The sequence below is a fragment of the Emydura macquarii genome, unplaced genomic scaffold, assembly GCF_026122565.2.
Source record: "Emydura macquarii macquarii isolate MOO-44397 ecotype Brisbane River unplaced genomic scaffold, CSIRO-AGI_Emac_v2 contig_968, whole genome shotgun sequence".
NCBI classification, from domain to species: Eukaryota; Metazoa; Chordata; order Testudines; family Chelidae; genus Emydura; species Emydura macquarii.
Window position 1 is genome coordinate 4,874,490 of NW_027131105.1, and position 13,902 is coordinate 4,888,391.

Sequence of the window (13,902 nt, forward strand, 5' to 3'; positions counted from 1 at the left end):
ATTGATCAAATCCACCCTCATCCCGATCCACTCCAGGGTTGGTCAGTTCCCTGCTGATTCTACACTAATCTTCATACAGACACATCCTTTTCCTGCCCCCCCTGCTTTCAGAAATCATTTCTTTAGTCTATCCTTACACTCTTAGGTCACTTGCTTCTTCCTAACTATTCTGCCCTACTTAGAAAATTCAGAACATTGTCTCAAGGCAAGTTATTTCTTTTTGCTCTAGCCCTTGTCCTCTCCTTTTCTACATCTGTCCTTTATCAGTTTCAGGCTCCATGTTCTAATTTATGTTGTAACAGATTCAGGGCAGGACTGGAAGTCAAAGTTTTGGCACATCTTCAAACTGCAGCTTTAAATGCTGGAAGGGTGGATGGATCCATGCTTCAGAGGTAGATGACCCTGAGACCAGGCAGTGTCTGGGGGAGGGATACTTTGGAATAAGACTTATGATGAGGTATTGACCCCCTTTAGGAAATGAAGTTCCCCACTGCTCTTCTGCCAAGCACATTTTCTGTTTAAACTAAGTTCTCAGGGATCTCGGACATGTCTGTTGAGGGGCGCACGTATGATGCAACAACAAATCTCACAGCACATCTTAAGAGCAGAGATCTGGCCTGCTTTTGGCCAGAACTCCCGCTCTCTTTTCTGTTGTGCACCAGTTGGTTGCCACATTTCTTCCCTAGAGCTGTCTGCCTTGCAGTGGTGCTGCATGTATGCGCATATTACATAAAGTCCTTTGATTTACCTTTAGGATGAAAGGAAGAGAGTTATAGAACATGGGACATTACCTCTGAAACCAATTAAACTAGAAGAAAAAATAACACCAGACAACTTTCTAAACTGTAAATAGCCCTGCATTTTATTTACAGTCAATACAAAAACTAACTCATTTTATATGTATAGATTCGAACATCACATCTACTGCAAACTTAACACCAGTGTAAAAAGAAAAAGGATTTTCATGTTACATAAAATAGCATTTGCTCTTCCATTCAGAGACAGCAATTGCTCGGGTTATAAAAACAATACTGAGCAACAGTCATTGTGAATTGCATTTGTTAGGAATCCTGCATGAGCAGCTTATGTCTTACTAATGGAGACATATAGCATCAGGAGTTGCAAGCAAAAAACTGATTCCAGGTATGCAATGGCATTCTTAGCCCTACTGGAACATGAAGGAACGCGAATCTTCAACTTTGTGAACACAAAGTGCACAATGTGACACAATGTGCAGCAGTCATCTACATCGTTCCTGGGGTTGCAGCATAGGTTCTTCTTGAGATCATAAATTCAGATCATTCTAAAAATGCAACAAAAAAGGCATCTGAAAATAAAAGCCCCCAAAGTAAAGACCAGGAGAATGCTATTTGTATTGTATGTAGTAGCATGTCTCAGAGATGCCTCATACTATCGCGTCAAATGAACATTAAATTCTTTACTCAAGTGACATGAAGGAATAGAGCCAAAACAACAGGCTGTAATGACCACCTGAGAGAGCATGGGAGGGAAAGAAATTTAGTAACAATCTACAGAGAACTGAATGAGAAAGCCAACCTAGTAAAGACGCAAATTGGCTTTATGCTAAGAAAGCGGGACCCAATGGGGAACGTGTAATCAACGGTACTGCCCCCATCTGAACAGGGACCCCACCCCCATCTACAGGCGGCGCTGGTAACTAGAATGTAGCCGAGTAGCATGCATATAATCGCCATAGGCGCCCGAATAGCGGGCATAATCAGAATGCGCTTCTGGAAGACGGCGATAATCCAGCGGGGACTTTGTCGGCGAATGACGGTACGCAAGTGGCGAGTCTGCTAAACGACGGTAATCTGAGAGGTCAGATAAACGGCGGTCGGAACCGTACCTGGTCGAGAAAAGAGACATTTAATGAATAAAACAAAAGGGTTTGTGATAATGCCCTAACGAGTGCCCTGGTTAAGCAATGTGTATTGGGGAGACCCTCATGAGAGGGGATCAGAATTCTCTCCAGCAAAGACAATATCCATGAAGCAACACTATTAGTACACGTCTCACTAAAGGCACACCGGAAGAACTTGTGGGTTAATTAGTTCTTTTCAGAACGGTTCCTTAGCTATCTTTTACCTCCTTTGGTGAATACCTCAAATATACATGTTAAATTCCCCCCAACTCTTAGGCAAGTAAATAGCACGTGGCAAAACAAGAGCTGGATACGTCTGCCATTTCTCTTAACCAATGCAGCCCATTTACTTATTAAACACTGAAAACAAGGAGGACTGGTTTGATGATTTAGGGGTTCAGGACACGGGTTAAAATCCAATGCAGGTCAGTGACGGTGGTCTCAGTCCAATTCCTAGAAAGCAGGCATCTACAACACTGCACCACCACCAGAAGTGGTAATAGTTGAGTCTTTTGTTTGCAGTCTAAGCAGAGATGCCAACATGTGACAGCAACTGAACTCCCCATCTTAGCCCTAGGGGTTGTAGTTTCAAGTGAGGATAAGTCACACTGTCTGGGGTAGAGTGCAAGAAATCTGCAATGCCATCGTGTGGGGTATACACGCCCTAGGTAGAAGAAGTTTCCAGGGCTGCCAATCCTGCAACTTTTGCACGAAATTGTAAGAAACACTGTAAATAAATATTGAGTGGAATCTGCAGACCGGAAAGAGGGGTGTGCTAGCCTATAATCCCACCCTTCACCCTAGAGAGACGCAGCCGAAGCAAAGAAATGAGGGGGAGGAACCTACATAAAGATCTATATTACTGGCGGAGTGGGAAGCCATTTTGTCAGTTTAATATGTATTGAGTAACACCTCCCACCTCGTCATTGCCTCCAGAACAGTAAGTTAGTTTAATGTATTAGCAGGGGAATTTCCACCTTTTGGTGAAGCAGAACCAAGTTTATAAAGGCGAAGACCAATAGACTTGTATTGAGTCTGACTGCCTCTAGTCCCTTGGGCAGCACATCAAGATCCTTGGATGAGAGGCTCTATTTATGTGCAAAGTATTATCACTGGCTTAGCAGCATACCTTTTAGCCAAAGCAGATGATTTATTGAAAGGATCATCATAGCCAGCACTCCGTGGAGGAGAGAGGCGGGTGCGTTCATATGGTGGTGCGATGGCAGCAGAAGACTGAGACAGTCCCAAATACGGGGTTGCATGTTGTCCAAGCTGGGTTGGCCCATCATATCCAGTCACAGGCTGAGCTCTGTAAGTGGCCGCCAAGGGAACGGAGGAGGGCTGCTGTGCTGTATATGAAGCTGACATTGAGTTTGAAGACTGTGTTCTATAGGGTGTGGTCAGTGGAGCAGAGATCTGTGATTTGTAGGAAGCTGCTGCAGACTGATTGCTGTAAGATGCAGCCAGAGTGGATGATGGCTGGGCACCATACGAGGCTGAGAGGCTGGCTGCAGGCTGTGTGCCATATGAGGCCGAGAGGCCAACCGCAGGTTGGGCGCCATACGAAGCTGAGAGGCCGGCCGCAGGTTGGGCGCCATACGAAGCCGAGAGGCCGGCCGCAGGCTGGGCGCCATACGAAGCCGAGAGGCCGGCCGCAGGCTGGGCGCCATACGTTGTTGAGAGGCCGGCCGCAGGCTGGGCGCCATATGAGGCTGAGAGGCCGGCCGCAGGCTGGGCGCCATACGTTGCTGAGAGGCCGGCCGCAGGCTGGGCGCCATATGAGGCTGAGAGGCCGGCCGCAGGCTGGGCGCCATACGTTGCTGAGTGGCTATCCACAGGCTGGGCTCCATAAGAAGCCAAATGGCTGGCTGCAGGCTGGGCTCCATAGGTAGCTGAGTGACCAGCTGCAGGCTGAGCTGCATAGGCGGCAGCAGCTGCATGTGTGGCTGTTGGCTGAGCTCCATAGGAGGCTGAATAGCCAGCCACAGGCTGAGTAGCATAAGAGGCTGCATGTGTGGCTGCAGGCTGAGCTCCATAGGATGATAGTGTTGCTGTGGACTGGACCCCATAAGAGGCTAACTGGGAAGCTGCAGCCTGGGTGTTGTAGGAAGCAGCAGCCTGGGCACTGTAGGAAGTTAGTGATGAGGCTGCAGGCTGGGTATTAGAAGCTCCTAGCGAGACAGCGGATTGGGTTCTGTAAGTATTTCCCAGTGAGACCGAGGGCTGGGCCCTGTAGGATGCCGCCTGTCCCGTCGTTGGCTGGGGTCTGTAAGACATTCCAAGTGATGCAGAGGGCTGGGCTCTATAGGTTGCACCCAGTGAGGTTGACGGCTGAGCTCTGTAGGATGCTGGTTGTGCTGTCATGGGTAGTGACACAGTGACAAAGCCGGTTCTCGTTGGTGATCGTCGAATTGGGCTTCTATCCCTTCCAAAATATGAAGGGGATGCTTGCCTTGTCTGAGTGTCAAAGGAGTTGTATTTGCTTGAAGCGTTGTTGCCACCAAATCGCTGCTGATAATCATAGAGCGAGGATGCAGTGTATCCTGCAGAGGCTGATGGGTAAGTAGAGTCTGTAGGCCTAAGCTCATAACCGTCAATCTTGGGTTGATATTTCTCTCTATAGTCCACACTTGCTCTCTTGCTCTTGTCAGCATTGGTGCCTGCCTGGGCATTTTGTCCTGCCCCCTTTTTCTGAACATTAGTAGAGAGTTCCACATTGACTCTTCTTCCTTTCACTTCCTTTCCATTAAGATTTTCGATGGCAACTTTTGCATCTGCTTCTTTCTCCATGTGAACAAATGCATAGTCTGATAAAGCAGACAGAGGGTTATCAGTGAAGAAGACAAGACATTTTATTACAGGATCGAACACTTAACAGATGCACGCACCTCTCTGCTATTACTTAAATGCAGTCTGGGTATAAACAGAGTCTGTATTGTAGCCTTCACAATAAACTGCAGGCATGCAGCTAAATTATCCCAATTTACCATAGCTGTTACATTATGAAAACTGTGGGCTATTCTCACAAAAGTGAGAAGCGAAAACCCACTGGTATCTAAACACAGCACAAAAAGAAACCCGGGTGCTTTGTGGATTTGCCTACAAATACTAAACCCTCAAACAGTCCCCAAAAATCTTAAATTTGGCAATATTGTCTCACTCATAGGCCTGAACACACTGAGCCAAACTGAAGTTTATGGAGTTATACTGGAGTTGAATTTGGTCCATTCCACACCATTAAAAACATGCAACCAATACAGTTTCCTTGAAATTTCAGGAAGAAAACTATCACTAGCCATCCATAAACTACAGTTTCTTCCATCAGGTCATGCTAATCTTGCAAAAACATCCAAACTAATTTGCTTTGGAATCCTCTGATTTGTCAAAGATATTACACTGTAGAATACAAACAGGGTTAGGGCTGTATTTAATGTCTACTTTAAGATACACAAGGGCTTGTCTATACTTGTGCTTATGCCGATAAAACTTTTGTCGCTCAGGGGTGTGAAAAAACACACCGCTGAGCAACGTAAGTTTTGCCTGGATAAGCTAGAGTGTAGTCGTGTTATGTCAGCGGAAGAGAACTCTCCTGCAAACATAATGCAGTAGCTACGTCAGCGGGAGAGCTCTCCTGCTGACATAGCGCTGTCTACACTTGTGCTTATGCCGGCAAAATTTATATTGCTCAGTAGGATGTTATTTCACACCCCGAGTGACAAAAGTTTTGCCAACATAAGTGCGAGTGTAGACAAGGTCTTAGTGGAGTGAGCAATCAATATAAATGTGAGTGAAAATCAAGTATGTCAGAACATCTGGAACCCAGAATGGGTGCCTTTTATATTTTAAAAAGTCAAATAAGTAGAAAATGTACCAGCACTGACTATTCTGACTTTAATAATCCTGAAATTCAGTGAGATGAGCATTTTAACTCCCCTAGATGCTTGTAAAAATCCTAGTTGCAATGTGTAAGCTTTCCAATTACACTGAAAAATTCAGTATTTCAGAAAGATTAACCTTTTTAGTTTCTCAACTTATTTTTAATTAAAAAAAAGGTACATTTTCTGTGCTGCCTCATACTAGACAACCAAATCCATTGTCATTTCCTTTCTGCACTCCAAGTGTAGTTATTTTAAAGTCTACTTATATTCATAATTTGGTATCTTCACCTCACATTCACAGAAACTTTACATTTCCTCTTCGTTTTTGAAAAAAATAATCAAGTGTTTTAGTCTGTTTGTGGCAGGAACTCAGGTTGAACATAATAGCTATAGCAAATTCAAAGTTATAGTGGCTCAAACAGTCTAGATTTCCGTGTGTAAGATAGCTATCTTATAGGCATAATTCCAGCCTATACCAGCAAAACACCTGAAGTGACTACTATATTTATGACACAACAGGAGCTAGAGAATGTGCAAACAGCAGTAATGTCTCAGAGCAGTTTAGAGAAAATACACTTACAAGAAACTAGAATTTTACTGAACACAAAGCACGACTACCCCTGTTTCATAATTTAGATCCCTATACTCTAGATGAGACAGAGCCAATCCCTACACACAGAGTACAACATGGAAACTAATGGCTCAAGGGATGAAAATCAGCCCACACAAACCCTATTACTCAGCCTCCCTGCTACAACAGCAGAATCCAGTCCCTGCTATTCCTCCATTCCTATAATCAGGGCCGTGGCAAGACATTTCAAATCTATTTGCATCTGGAGAGAATCCAGCTCTTTTATACTAAACAAGAAAGAGAAAGGAATTGGCTACTCATGGACTAGCCACTCTTAGCAGACTGAGCACAGCTCATAAGGTCATTGCTCCAGAAACTCCCATCTGCCCTATTTTTTTTGGGACCCTGAAGCAACAGGAGCCTTTTCCAGTGTACTGAATCCCAGTACTCAAGGGCTGACATGGGACCAGCAACATAGGAGGCTGCATTGTCCCTGCTGGGCACCCTCCCAGGGGTTCTGTAGGCTAAGAACTCAAAATTGCCATAGGAAGGATTATCTTAGTATTCAAACATGGCTTCTGCTGGCCTATTTCACAAATAGGCTGTCTTGTCCAACCAACAAGACAGAATGGAAACACCATATTTAACCTGTAGATGAAGGAGTTGGAGCAATGCTGTACTCCCAACTCCATCCCTCTTCCCAAGAGCTCTCTTGGCCCAATAGGGTCCTACCAGCATGGCTGGCTTCCAGTGATTCAACCAGCTACACTACAAAAACATCTGACTGTATAGGCAAGCAAGATCTGCCTGTGTCCAAACACATCACAGGCTCTCTCAAAGTACCTCCAACCATCCTTTTGCTATCACCAGCAGGGCTAAAGGATATCCCGAGTTCAGCAAGGCCTTACATAGTTCAAGGAGTTGTGTAGATCTTGCCAGCTCTTGTTACCGGCCTTCATATTTGGTGAATTGTGTGTGGTTTATATTTTTTTGGACACCACTAATGCTGTAGCTGATTTTTGCCTAGAGAAGCAGGTGCTCCCAACGACTCTGCACTAGAAAAGTAGTATTCAGCAATACTATTATGCTGCCATCATGTTCAATAAGTGGGAATGACAATCTATTGTTTGTGTGTGTTGGTCAGGTCTATGAAAACAGATTAATAGATTAATTTAATAGATTTTAAGGCCAGAAGGGACCATTATAATCACGTACTTTGATTTCCTGCATAACACAGGCAAGATAATCTTGCCCACTGATTGCTGCATCCAGCCTATTTGGGCTGAACTAGAATGCATCTGAAAAACAGACAAACCATTTTGATGTAGATGCCAACTGACAGAGAATTTCCCACTCCCTTGATAATCTATTCCAAGTCTAGTGCTGTAGGAATCACAATGAGTTGCTCAGATCTAGGCAGCTAAAGATGAAAAATAAATCTCTCAAAGTCTCTCAAGATGCCAGCAAGCATCTCAACACACTTGAGTTGGCTGTGCAGATTACACCATATTGGGCTGTTATCAACCACCTGCAAGTGAAGATAGGGCATTAAAGCAAGTCAGGTGAAACACACAGGATTCACTTTCTCCAGTAATTACAGAAGAGCCATCACTGCTATTTATGGTTTGGTTCTTTCATTCTCTTCCTGAATTAAAACTCACCCCAAAGCTCAGCCCCTTGAGCACCTTGGAACCCTGGAAAAGGGCTCCCTATTGCCAAATGAACAAAGCAGTATGGAAGCATCTGTGCTGTTCTGTTTCTATGACTCAGGCTGCTCAGATGGTAGACATTTGGCACATGGCATAAATGACCTAAACTGCATGCCACAAGGCAGGCTGAATACTCTTGAAGTAGCTCAGTTCAAGGAAAAAGCAATGACATTGCTACACAACGCTTGAGGGTGAGACACTCAGCAACAGTATTAGCAGATCAGTATGAAAATGCAGAGGGCCACAGTGAAGGGTTGTCATACTAAATGGAGGACTAGGGCTCAGGCCTGAGCCCAAAACATCAAGCCTTAGAACAGAGCTTTGGGCAGAGGGCTGGCAAGACCCTTTGAAGGGGAAAACCCCAGCTGGCAACACCAAAATTAAGATTCCTCTCCATCCTCAAATCCACACAGGCTGTGCAAGGCATGGCACAGCGAAGGGATTGTTACCCAATAAGCCATGCCTCCCTATGGCAGCTAGCATACAAAGGTTCTGTCGGTTGCATTTCATCAGGTCACAAAGCTAGCCCACACAACAGGTGACCCTTAGAGTTTTTTCTTAGGACCCATGTAGAAGAGGCCTTTTTTTTACCTCAATAGGAAGGGTAAATACAATTAGAGGTGCTGTTGTTCTACAATATCACACTCTGAAATTAGTCCATGGCATGCACCGACACTGCAGAGCTGAGCTGGGTCCCAAGGAAAGAAGTGTAACCCAGCTGCAGCAATAGGCAAAACGCTGTAGGGGAGAGTATGTTGTATTTAACATTAGGGCCAGGGAACGATGCTGCCTTTCATCACCTTGCCCTGGATGAAGAGTTTTATAACATTCAGAAGGAACACACTGCTCATGTGCAGACCACACTCTGAGTGCACAGGGCTCATCTGGTTGAGTCAGGAAGCTGGGGAGTCTGCCAGCGAATATTTGAATACAGTGAATGAGAAGCTAGGGGTATATAAAGAAAGGGAGCCCTTTTTAGCCATAATATTTGGATTAGGAAAATTATTTTCTTCCACGACACCATGCTGGAAGAGAGAGGAAGTTAAATCTCTCTGAGAAAAAGCAGAGGGTTTATTTAGATTAAGAGATATTTGCCTGTGCCATGGAGTGTGCATTTGGAGGAAGAGGAGACTGCATGGAGCTCTTGCAAATAAACTTCAACAAAAATCAGTAAAAAAGTGATAAGGGAAAATTATGTAGCACCAAAAGAGAAAGATAGCTAAAAGGAAGTGAAAGGAAAGGGGGAAGAGACAGCACTGACACAGAAAGCTATTGCTATCCCCCTGTAAGGTCTGGGGAACAGCTGCATGGACACATATCTCAGAGGCAAAGAAGCTAGGCCTGGAATGGATATTTACACTGGTGACGGTTACCCTTGTTGCATTTGATGGCAGGTCCGTATCACTTGAAACAGCTTTGCAGGTGCAAGGGAAAGGAGTACCAACCCCTGCTCTATGATTGTGTGTCTTGGAGTAAAGTAATTACCTTTGATTATACTGCAAGTAATGAAAGGAATGAAGCATTCAAAGGTTGCATGAAGCCAAAACAGTGCAGTATTGGTTACTGGCCCTGGGATACCATCGCTGATGGAAGCACCATGGCACTCAATGTATAGCTTCCTACATGAGGAAAAGGGATGGTGGTTTGTCCATTAAGTGGTCCCATATAACAATGTCACACGTGACGACGGGTCCGGGACATTAGAAAATGGCGCAGGATAGAAAGCGCATTTTTATGCAGGGGCAGAGTAGGGTGGTTGGCTTCAACAGTGCCTCACTCAGTCATGGGCCCACATCACTGGTGTTCTAGGGCAAGCAGAGAGGTGTTGGCAACTTTGACAGTGTTTGACAACAGCTCAGGAACTGCCAGATGCTGCAGGGTGTGTTTACGAGGATATATCCACTTTTGAGGACATTGTGATCATCTAAGGCTTAGAGAATTGTACCTGACAAGTGCTAAGCCTACTAGCTAGAGAGAAATGCCTGTGCTACCATAACATTTGAATTTAAAGCAACAGTAACAGTGTGTGTTATGTTTAGCTCTAATGCTTTAATCATCATTTTATGTTACAATTGTGTTACTGGGGCTGATGGAGTAGCAGGTAATTTCAGATACACAGTTCAATTAATTTCAGCAGCAATCATCAGATACTAGTCAAGTATCTGATCAGTTCTAAAACTGCTATAAAGTCTATCAAATGCCAGTGAAACTGGAAAAATAATTGTGAATATTAGTCACTCATCTCTCCTGCTTTGTTAGGCCTCTCTTGCCCTGCAACTTAAATCTTCACAGACTGTGTTTGCTTTTCCAACTTACTCCATTCTCTCCTGCCCATCCATTCCCATGCTCACTTGAAAATGTTACCAGACGCCCAGGAGCCAGAGGACTAAACATATTGTCCAGATTGATATAAAAGGTAGGGGATTCCATTGTTCACTGGCAATGCCCAATGAAAAGACAAACCCACCCTGCCCTTTCCCCCCCAAGCTGTAGGGGTTTTTTCCCATCCCTTGAACTCTGAAATGTGACCCCACATTTCCTCCTTTGGTTGCTATCCTTCCTCTATCCATGTCTCGCTCCCCTTCTCCTGGCAATGACCAAGTGGGTCTCTGCTCCTTTACTCTCCCACTCAACTTTCTGGCTGCTGCAATGGTTGTACCCTTTCCCCAACCTATTTTTGCATTTTCCAAACCTTGGAAGAGCATACCTTCCCGCCAAAGGCCACAGTGTGAAAATGAATGACTGGGGGAACATTAGATGCTGTTAGCACCTTTGATGTCACAGTTCATCACAGGCCTGTACCAACTGAAGAGACCTCACGGCTCCAGCAGATGTAGGTGTTGAACTAAGGAGGAACATGCTCCTTGTAAAGGTGAGGTGGGATGATGGGTACGTTTGTCAATGTACTCTGCCAGCAGTATGGATGCATGGCAGAGGCCTCACACAGCTCCTTGCTGGGGCCGGAGAGTAGAGATTAAGGGAGTATCTAACCAAGGGAAGTATAAAGTGGATGACTACCCACTTGCTGGTGGAAGATGATAAATGCCCTGTGAAAGAGGCATTGGGAGCAGTCAGTACCTTTGTCAATGTTGTGCTCTGTCACAGTACCTGGAACAGCCCCTACATCTCTCCAGTAGTATGGGGGGGCGGGTTCTGGGAAATGCCGCACAGCGAATGATGATTAATGGGGTCAGTACCTTTTATATCATATTGTATTATAGACTGCCAAAAGAACTGCGGTAACTCCCTGCTGAAGCAAGAAGAGGGAATTTTGGGGTATTATTTGCCTCACGAGAGATTAAAAGGGGTATCTGCCCCCCAGATAAGATACCCCTTTGGCCTGTGTTGCTGAAAAAGCCTCTGCTGCTCCCCTCTAATGCAGACCAGAGAGACTGGAGCAATACCTGCTCCATGGGAAGACGGTCACTTTTGATGTTATGTGCTTCACTGTTAGCTCGATTTGCTAAAGAGGCCCCACAGCCCTCCACTGGTGCAGGGACTGGGGGTGGTATATGCCAAAGGAAAATGTGGGGCAATTAGTACTTATGGTAACATCTCACTTCATCAGACGACTACTGGTGGAATCTCTATCTCATGAGGGTGTTGGTACCTTGGACTACGTGGCACTCCACTACAGGCCCATACTGCTGGAAAGGGAAAGATGAAGGGAGGGTAGTCAGTAAATTTAACCACACAGTACTCCACCACAGGTTTGAACTGCTAGGGTGAAGGAAGATGTTGGACACAGCTCTGTGGCGTGATCCCTGCTCCACTGAGAGGATTGGTATTTTTGACTGTGTTACACTCAGTGATGATTCATGGACCCATACTACTAAGGGGAGAAGGTTGCTGGAAAGGGATTCCAGCCTCAGAGAGGGTGGTTGAATGGATCGCTGCCCCATCGGGGAGGGGAAGTTAATATCTTTGCCCACGTTGCACTCCACTATGCACCAATACAGGGGAACCCATGGGTCGGTATCTTTCCCACGTCACACTCCACCACAGGCCAGTACCAGGGTTTGGGGAGGTCGGGGAACCCAGGGAAGGGTGCCTTTGCACTCCAGCACAGGCCAGTACTGGGGGCAAGGTGGTCATGGAACCCGGGGGTCGGTACCTTTCACTATGTCGTACTCCACCATGGGCTGGCATTGGAGATGAAGGATCCCTATCCTAGGGGCAGGGGAATCCCAGAGGTTGAAACCTTTGTCCACGTTGCACCACAGGCTGGTACCAGGGTGGGGAGGGGTCCGTCTCAGGGAGATCAGGGACCCTGTGGATTGGTACCTTTCACCATGTCATACTCCATCTCAGGCTGGTACCAGGAGTGAGGGGGTCGGAGAAACCGAGGGTAGATATCTTACACTATGTTGCACTCCACCATGTGCTGGTACAAGGGTGTGGGTCGCTATCTTTGACCAGGTCGCATTCCACCACGGGCCGGTACTAGAGGTCGGTCGGTACCCTTTGACTACGTCGCACTCCACCACGGGCCGGTACTAGGGGTGGGTCGATACCTTTAACCACATAACACTCCACCACAGGCTGGTACTAGGGATGGGTCAGTACCTTTAACCACCTAGCACTCCACCAGGGGCGGGAAGTGGGAGGGGTCCCTGTCCGGGGAAAGGATGGGAATCTTGGAGATCAGTCCTTTTGATCATGTCATACTCCACCAGGGGCTGCTATAGGTATGGTTGGGAAACCCAGGAGTCGCTGTTGACTATGTTGCACTCCACCACGGGACAGAACCAAGAGTAGTGGGGAGGGAAGAGTCCCTGTCGGGGGGGGGGGGGGTGTGTGTGTGTCAGTCCCTTCGGCGGCACTTCACCATGGTCTGATGGGGGTGGGGAACCCAGGAGGCGCGGTTGATCACATTACAATCCATTACATGCTGGAACCAAGAATGTGCGGGGTCCCTGTCACCACATCGCACTCCATCACGTGCTGTAGCGGGTGGGGGGCAGGGAACCCAGGGGTCGGTACCGTCACCCTATTGTACCCCACCGTGCGCCGGCACCGTGGGGAGCCGGCACCATCCCCCACGCCGCACTTCACCACGGGCCGGTCCTGGGGAGGGGGATGCTGGGGAAGCCGGGGGTCGGTACCTTTCACCACGTCGCACTCCACCACGGGCCCGTACTGCTGGAAGAGCGCCCGCAGCTCTCCGCTGGTGCAGGCCGCCGAAACGTTACCCACGAAGATCTTGCAGGTGTTGGTGGGCCGCGGGCGGGACGGCTCCACCACGATGCGGCGGCCGTGCAGCTGGTGCCCGTTGAGCTGGGCAATGGCGCGGGCGGCGGCCGCTTCCTCCCGCAGGTGCACGAAGGCGAACTGCTTCATGAGGGCCACGCCGAGCACCGGGCCCACCACGCCCGTGAACAGCTCGCCCAACTCCTCGGCCGTAGCCTCCTCAGGCACATTCCCCACGAACAGCTTCACTCCGGGACGCATGGCCGCAGCCGAGGGGGCAGCGGGGCGCCTGACAAAATGGCGGCAGCACCTCAGACCCTCCGAACACCCAGAGGAGGAGGAATCACCCGGCCTCCGACACACATGCGCACGCGCTACCTGCCACCGCCTACAAGCAACTGCGTCTGCGCAGTCACTGCGCTTGCGTGCTACTGTTGCCAGCTGCGCCTGCGCATTGCTCTCTCCATCCGCGCCTCTGCATTCTCCTAGCAACGTTGTTGCGCCTGCGCACTTGAGGCCCAACCGCCTGTAACCGTTGTTTTATACGTCACAAACCGCGCCACCGGCCCTAGCACGCCTGCGTACTTCCGGTGTCTCCTTTCCAGAGCGCGGCCTCGCGCCTGCGTAGTGATGAATGCCCCTATCTGGCCTCCGGGGCGGGCGTAACCGCCA

General features: G+C 47.5%; 1 protein-coding gene across 3 annotated transcripts; it reads right to left on the reverse strand.

The window, feature by feature from the left end:
- Positions 1-835: 835 nt before the first annotated feature.
- Positions 836-13,807, reverse strand: RBM14 (RNA binding motif protein 14). Of its 3 annotated transcripts, XM_067543883.1 has the most exons (3): positions 13,146-13,807; positions 3,012-4,689; positions 836-1,867 (listed from the first exon to the last, which is right to left on the reverse strand). In XM_067543883.1, exons 1-3 carry the CDS (start codon positions 13,489-13,491, stop codon positions 1,660-1,662), a joined length of 2,232 nt encoding a protein of 743 aa, XP_067399984.1. In that variant the 5' UTR covers positions 13,492-13,807; the 3' UTR covers positions 836-1,659. The 3 variants fall into 3 exon arrangements, with proteins under 3 accessions (XP_067399984.1, XP_067399986.1, XP_067399985.1); XM_067543885.1 differs by lacking the exon at positions 3,012-4,689 and having other exon boundaries at positions 836-1,303; XM_067543884.1 differs by lacking the exon at positions 3,012-4,689 and having other exon boundaries at positions 1,675-1,867.
- Positions 13,808-13,902: the final 95 nt, after the last annotated feature.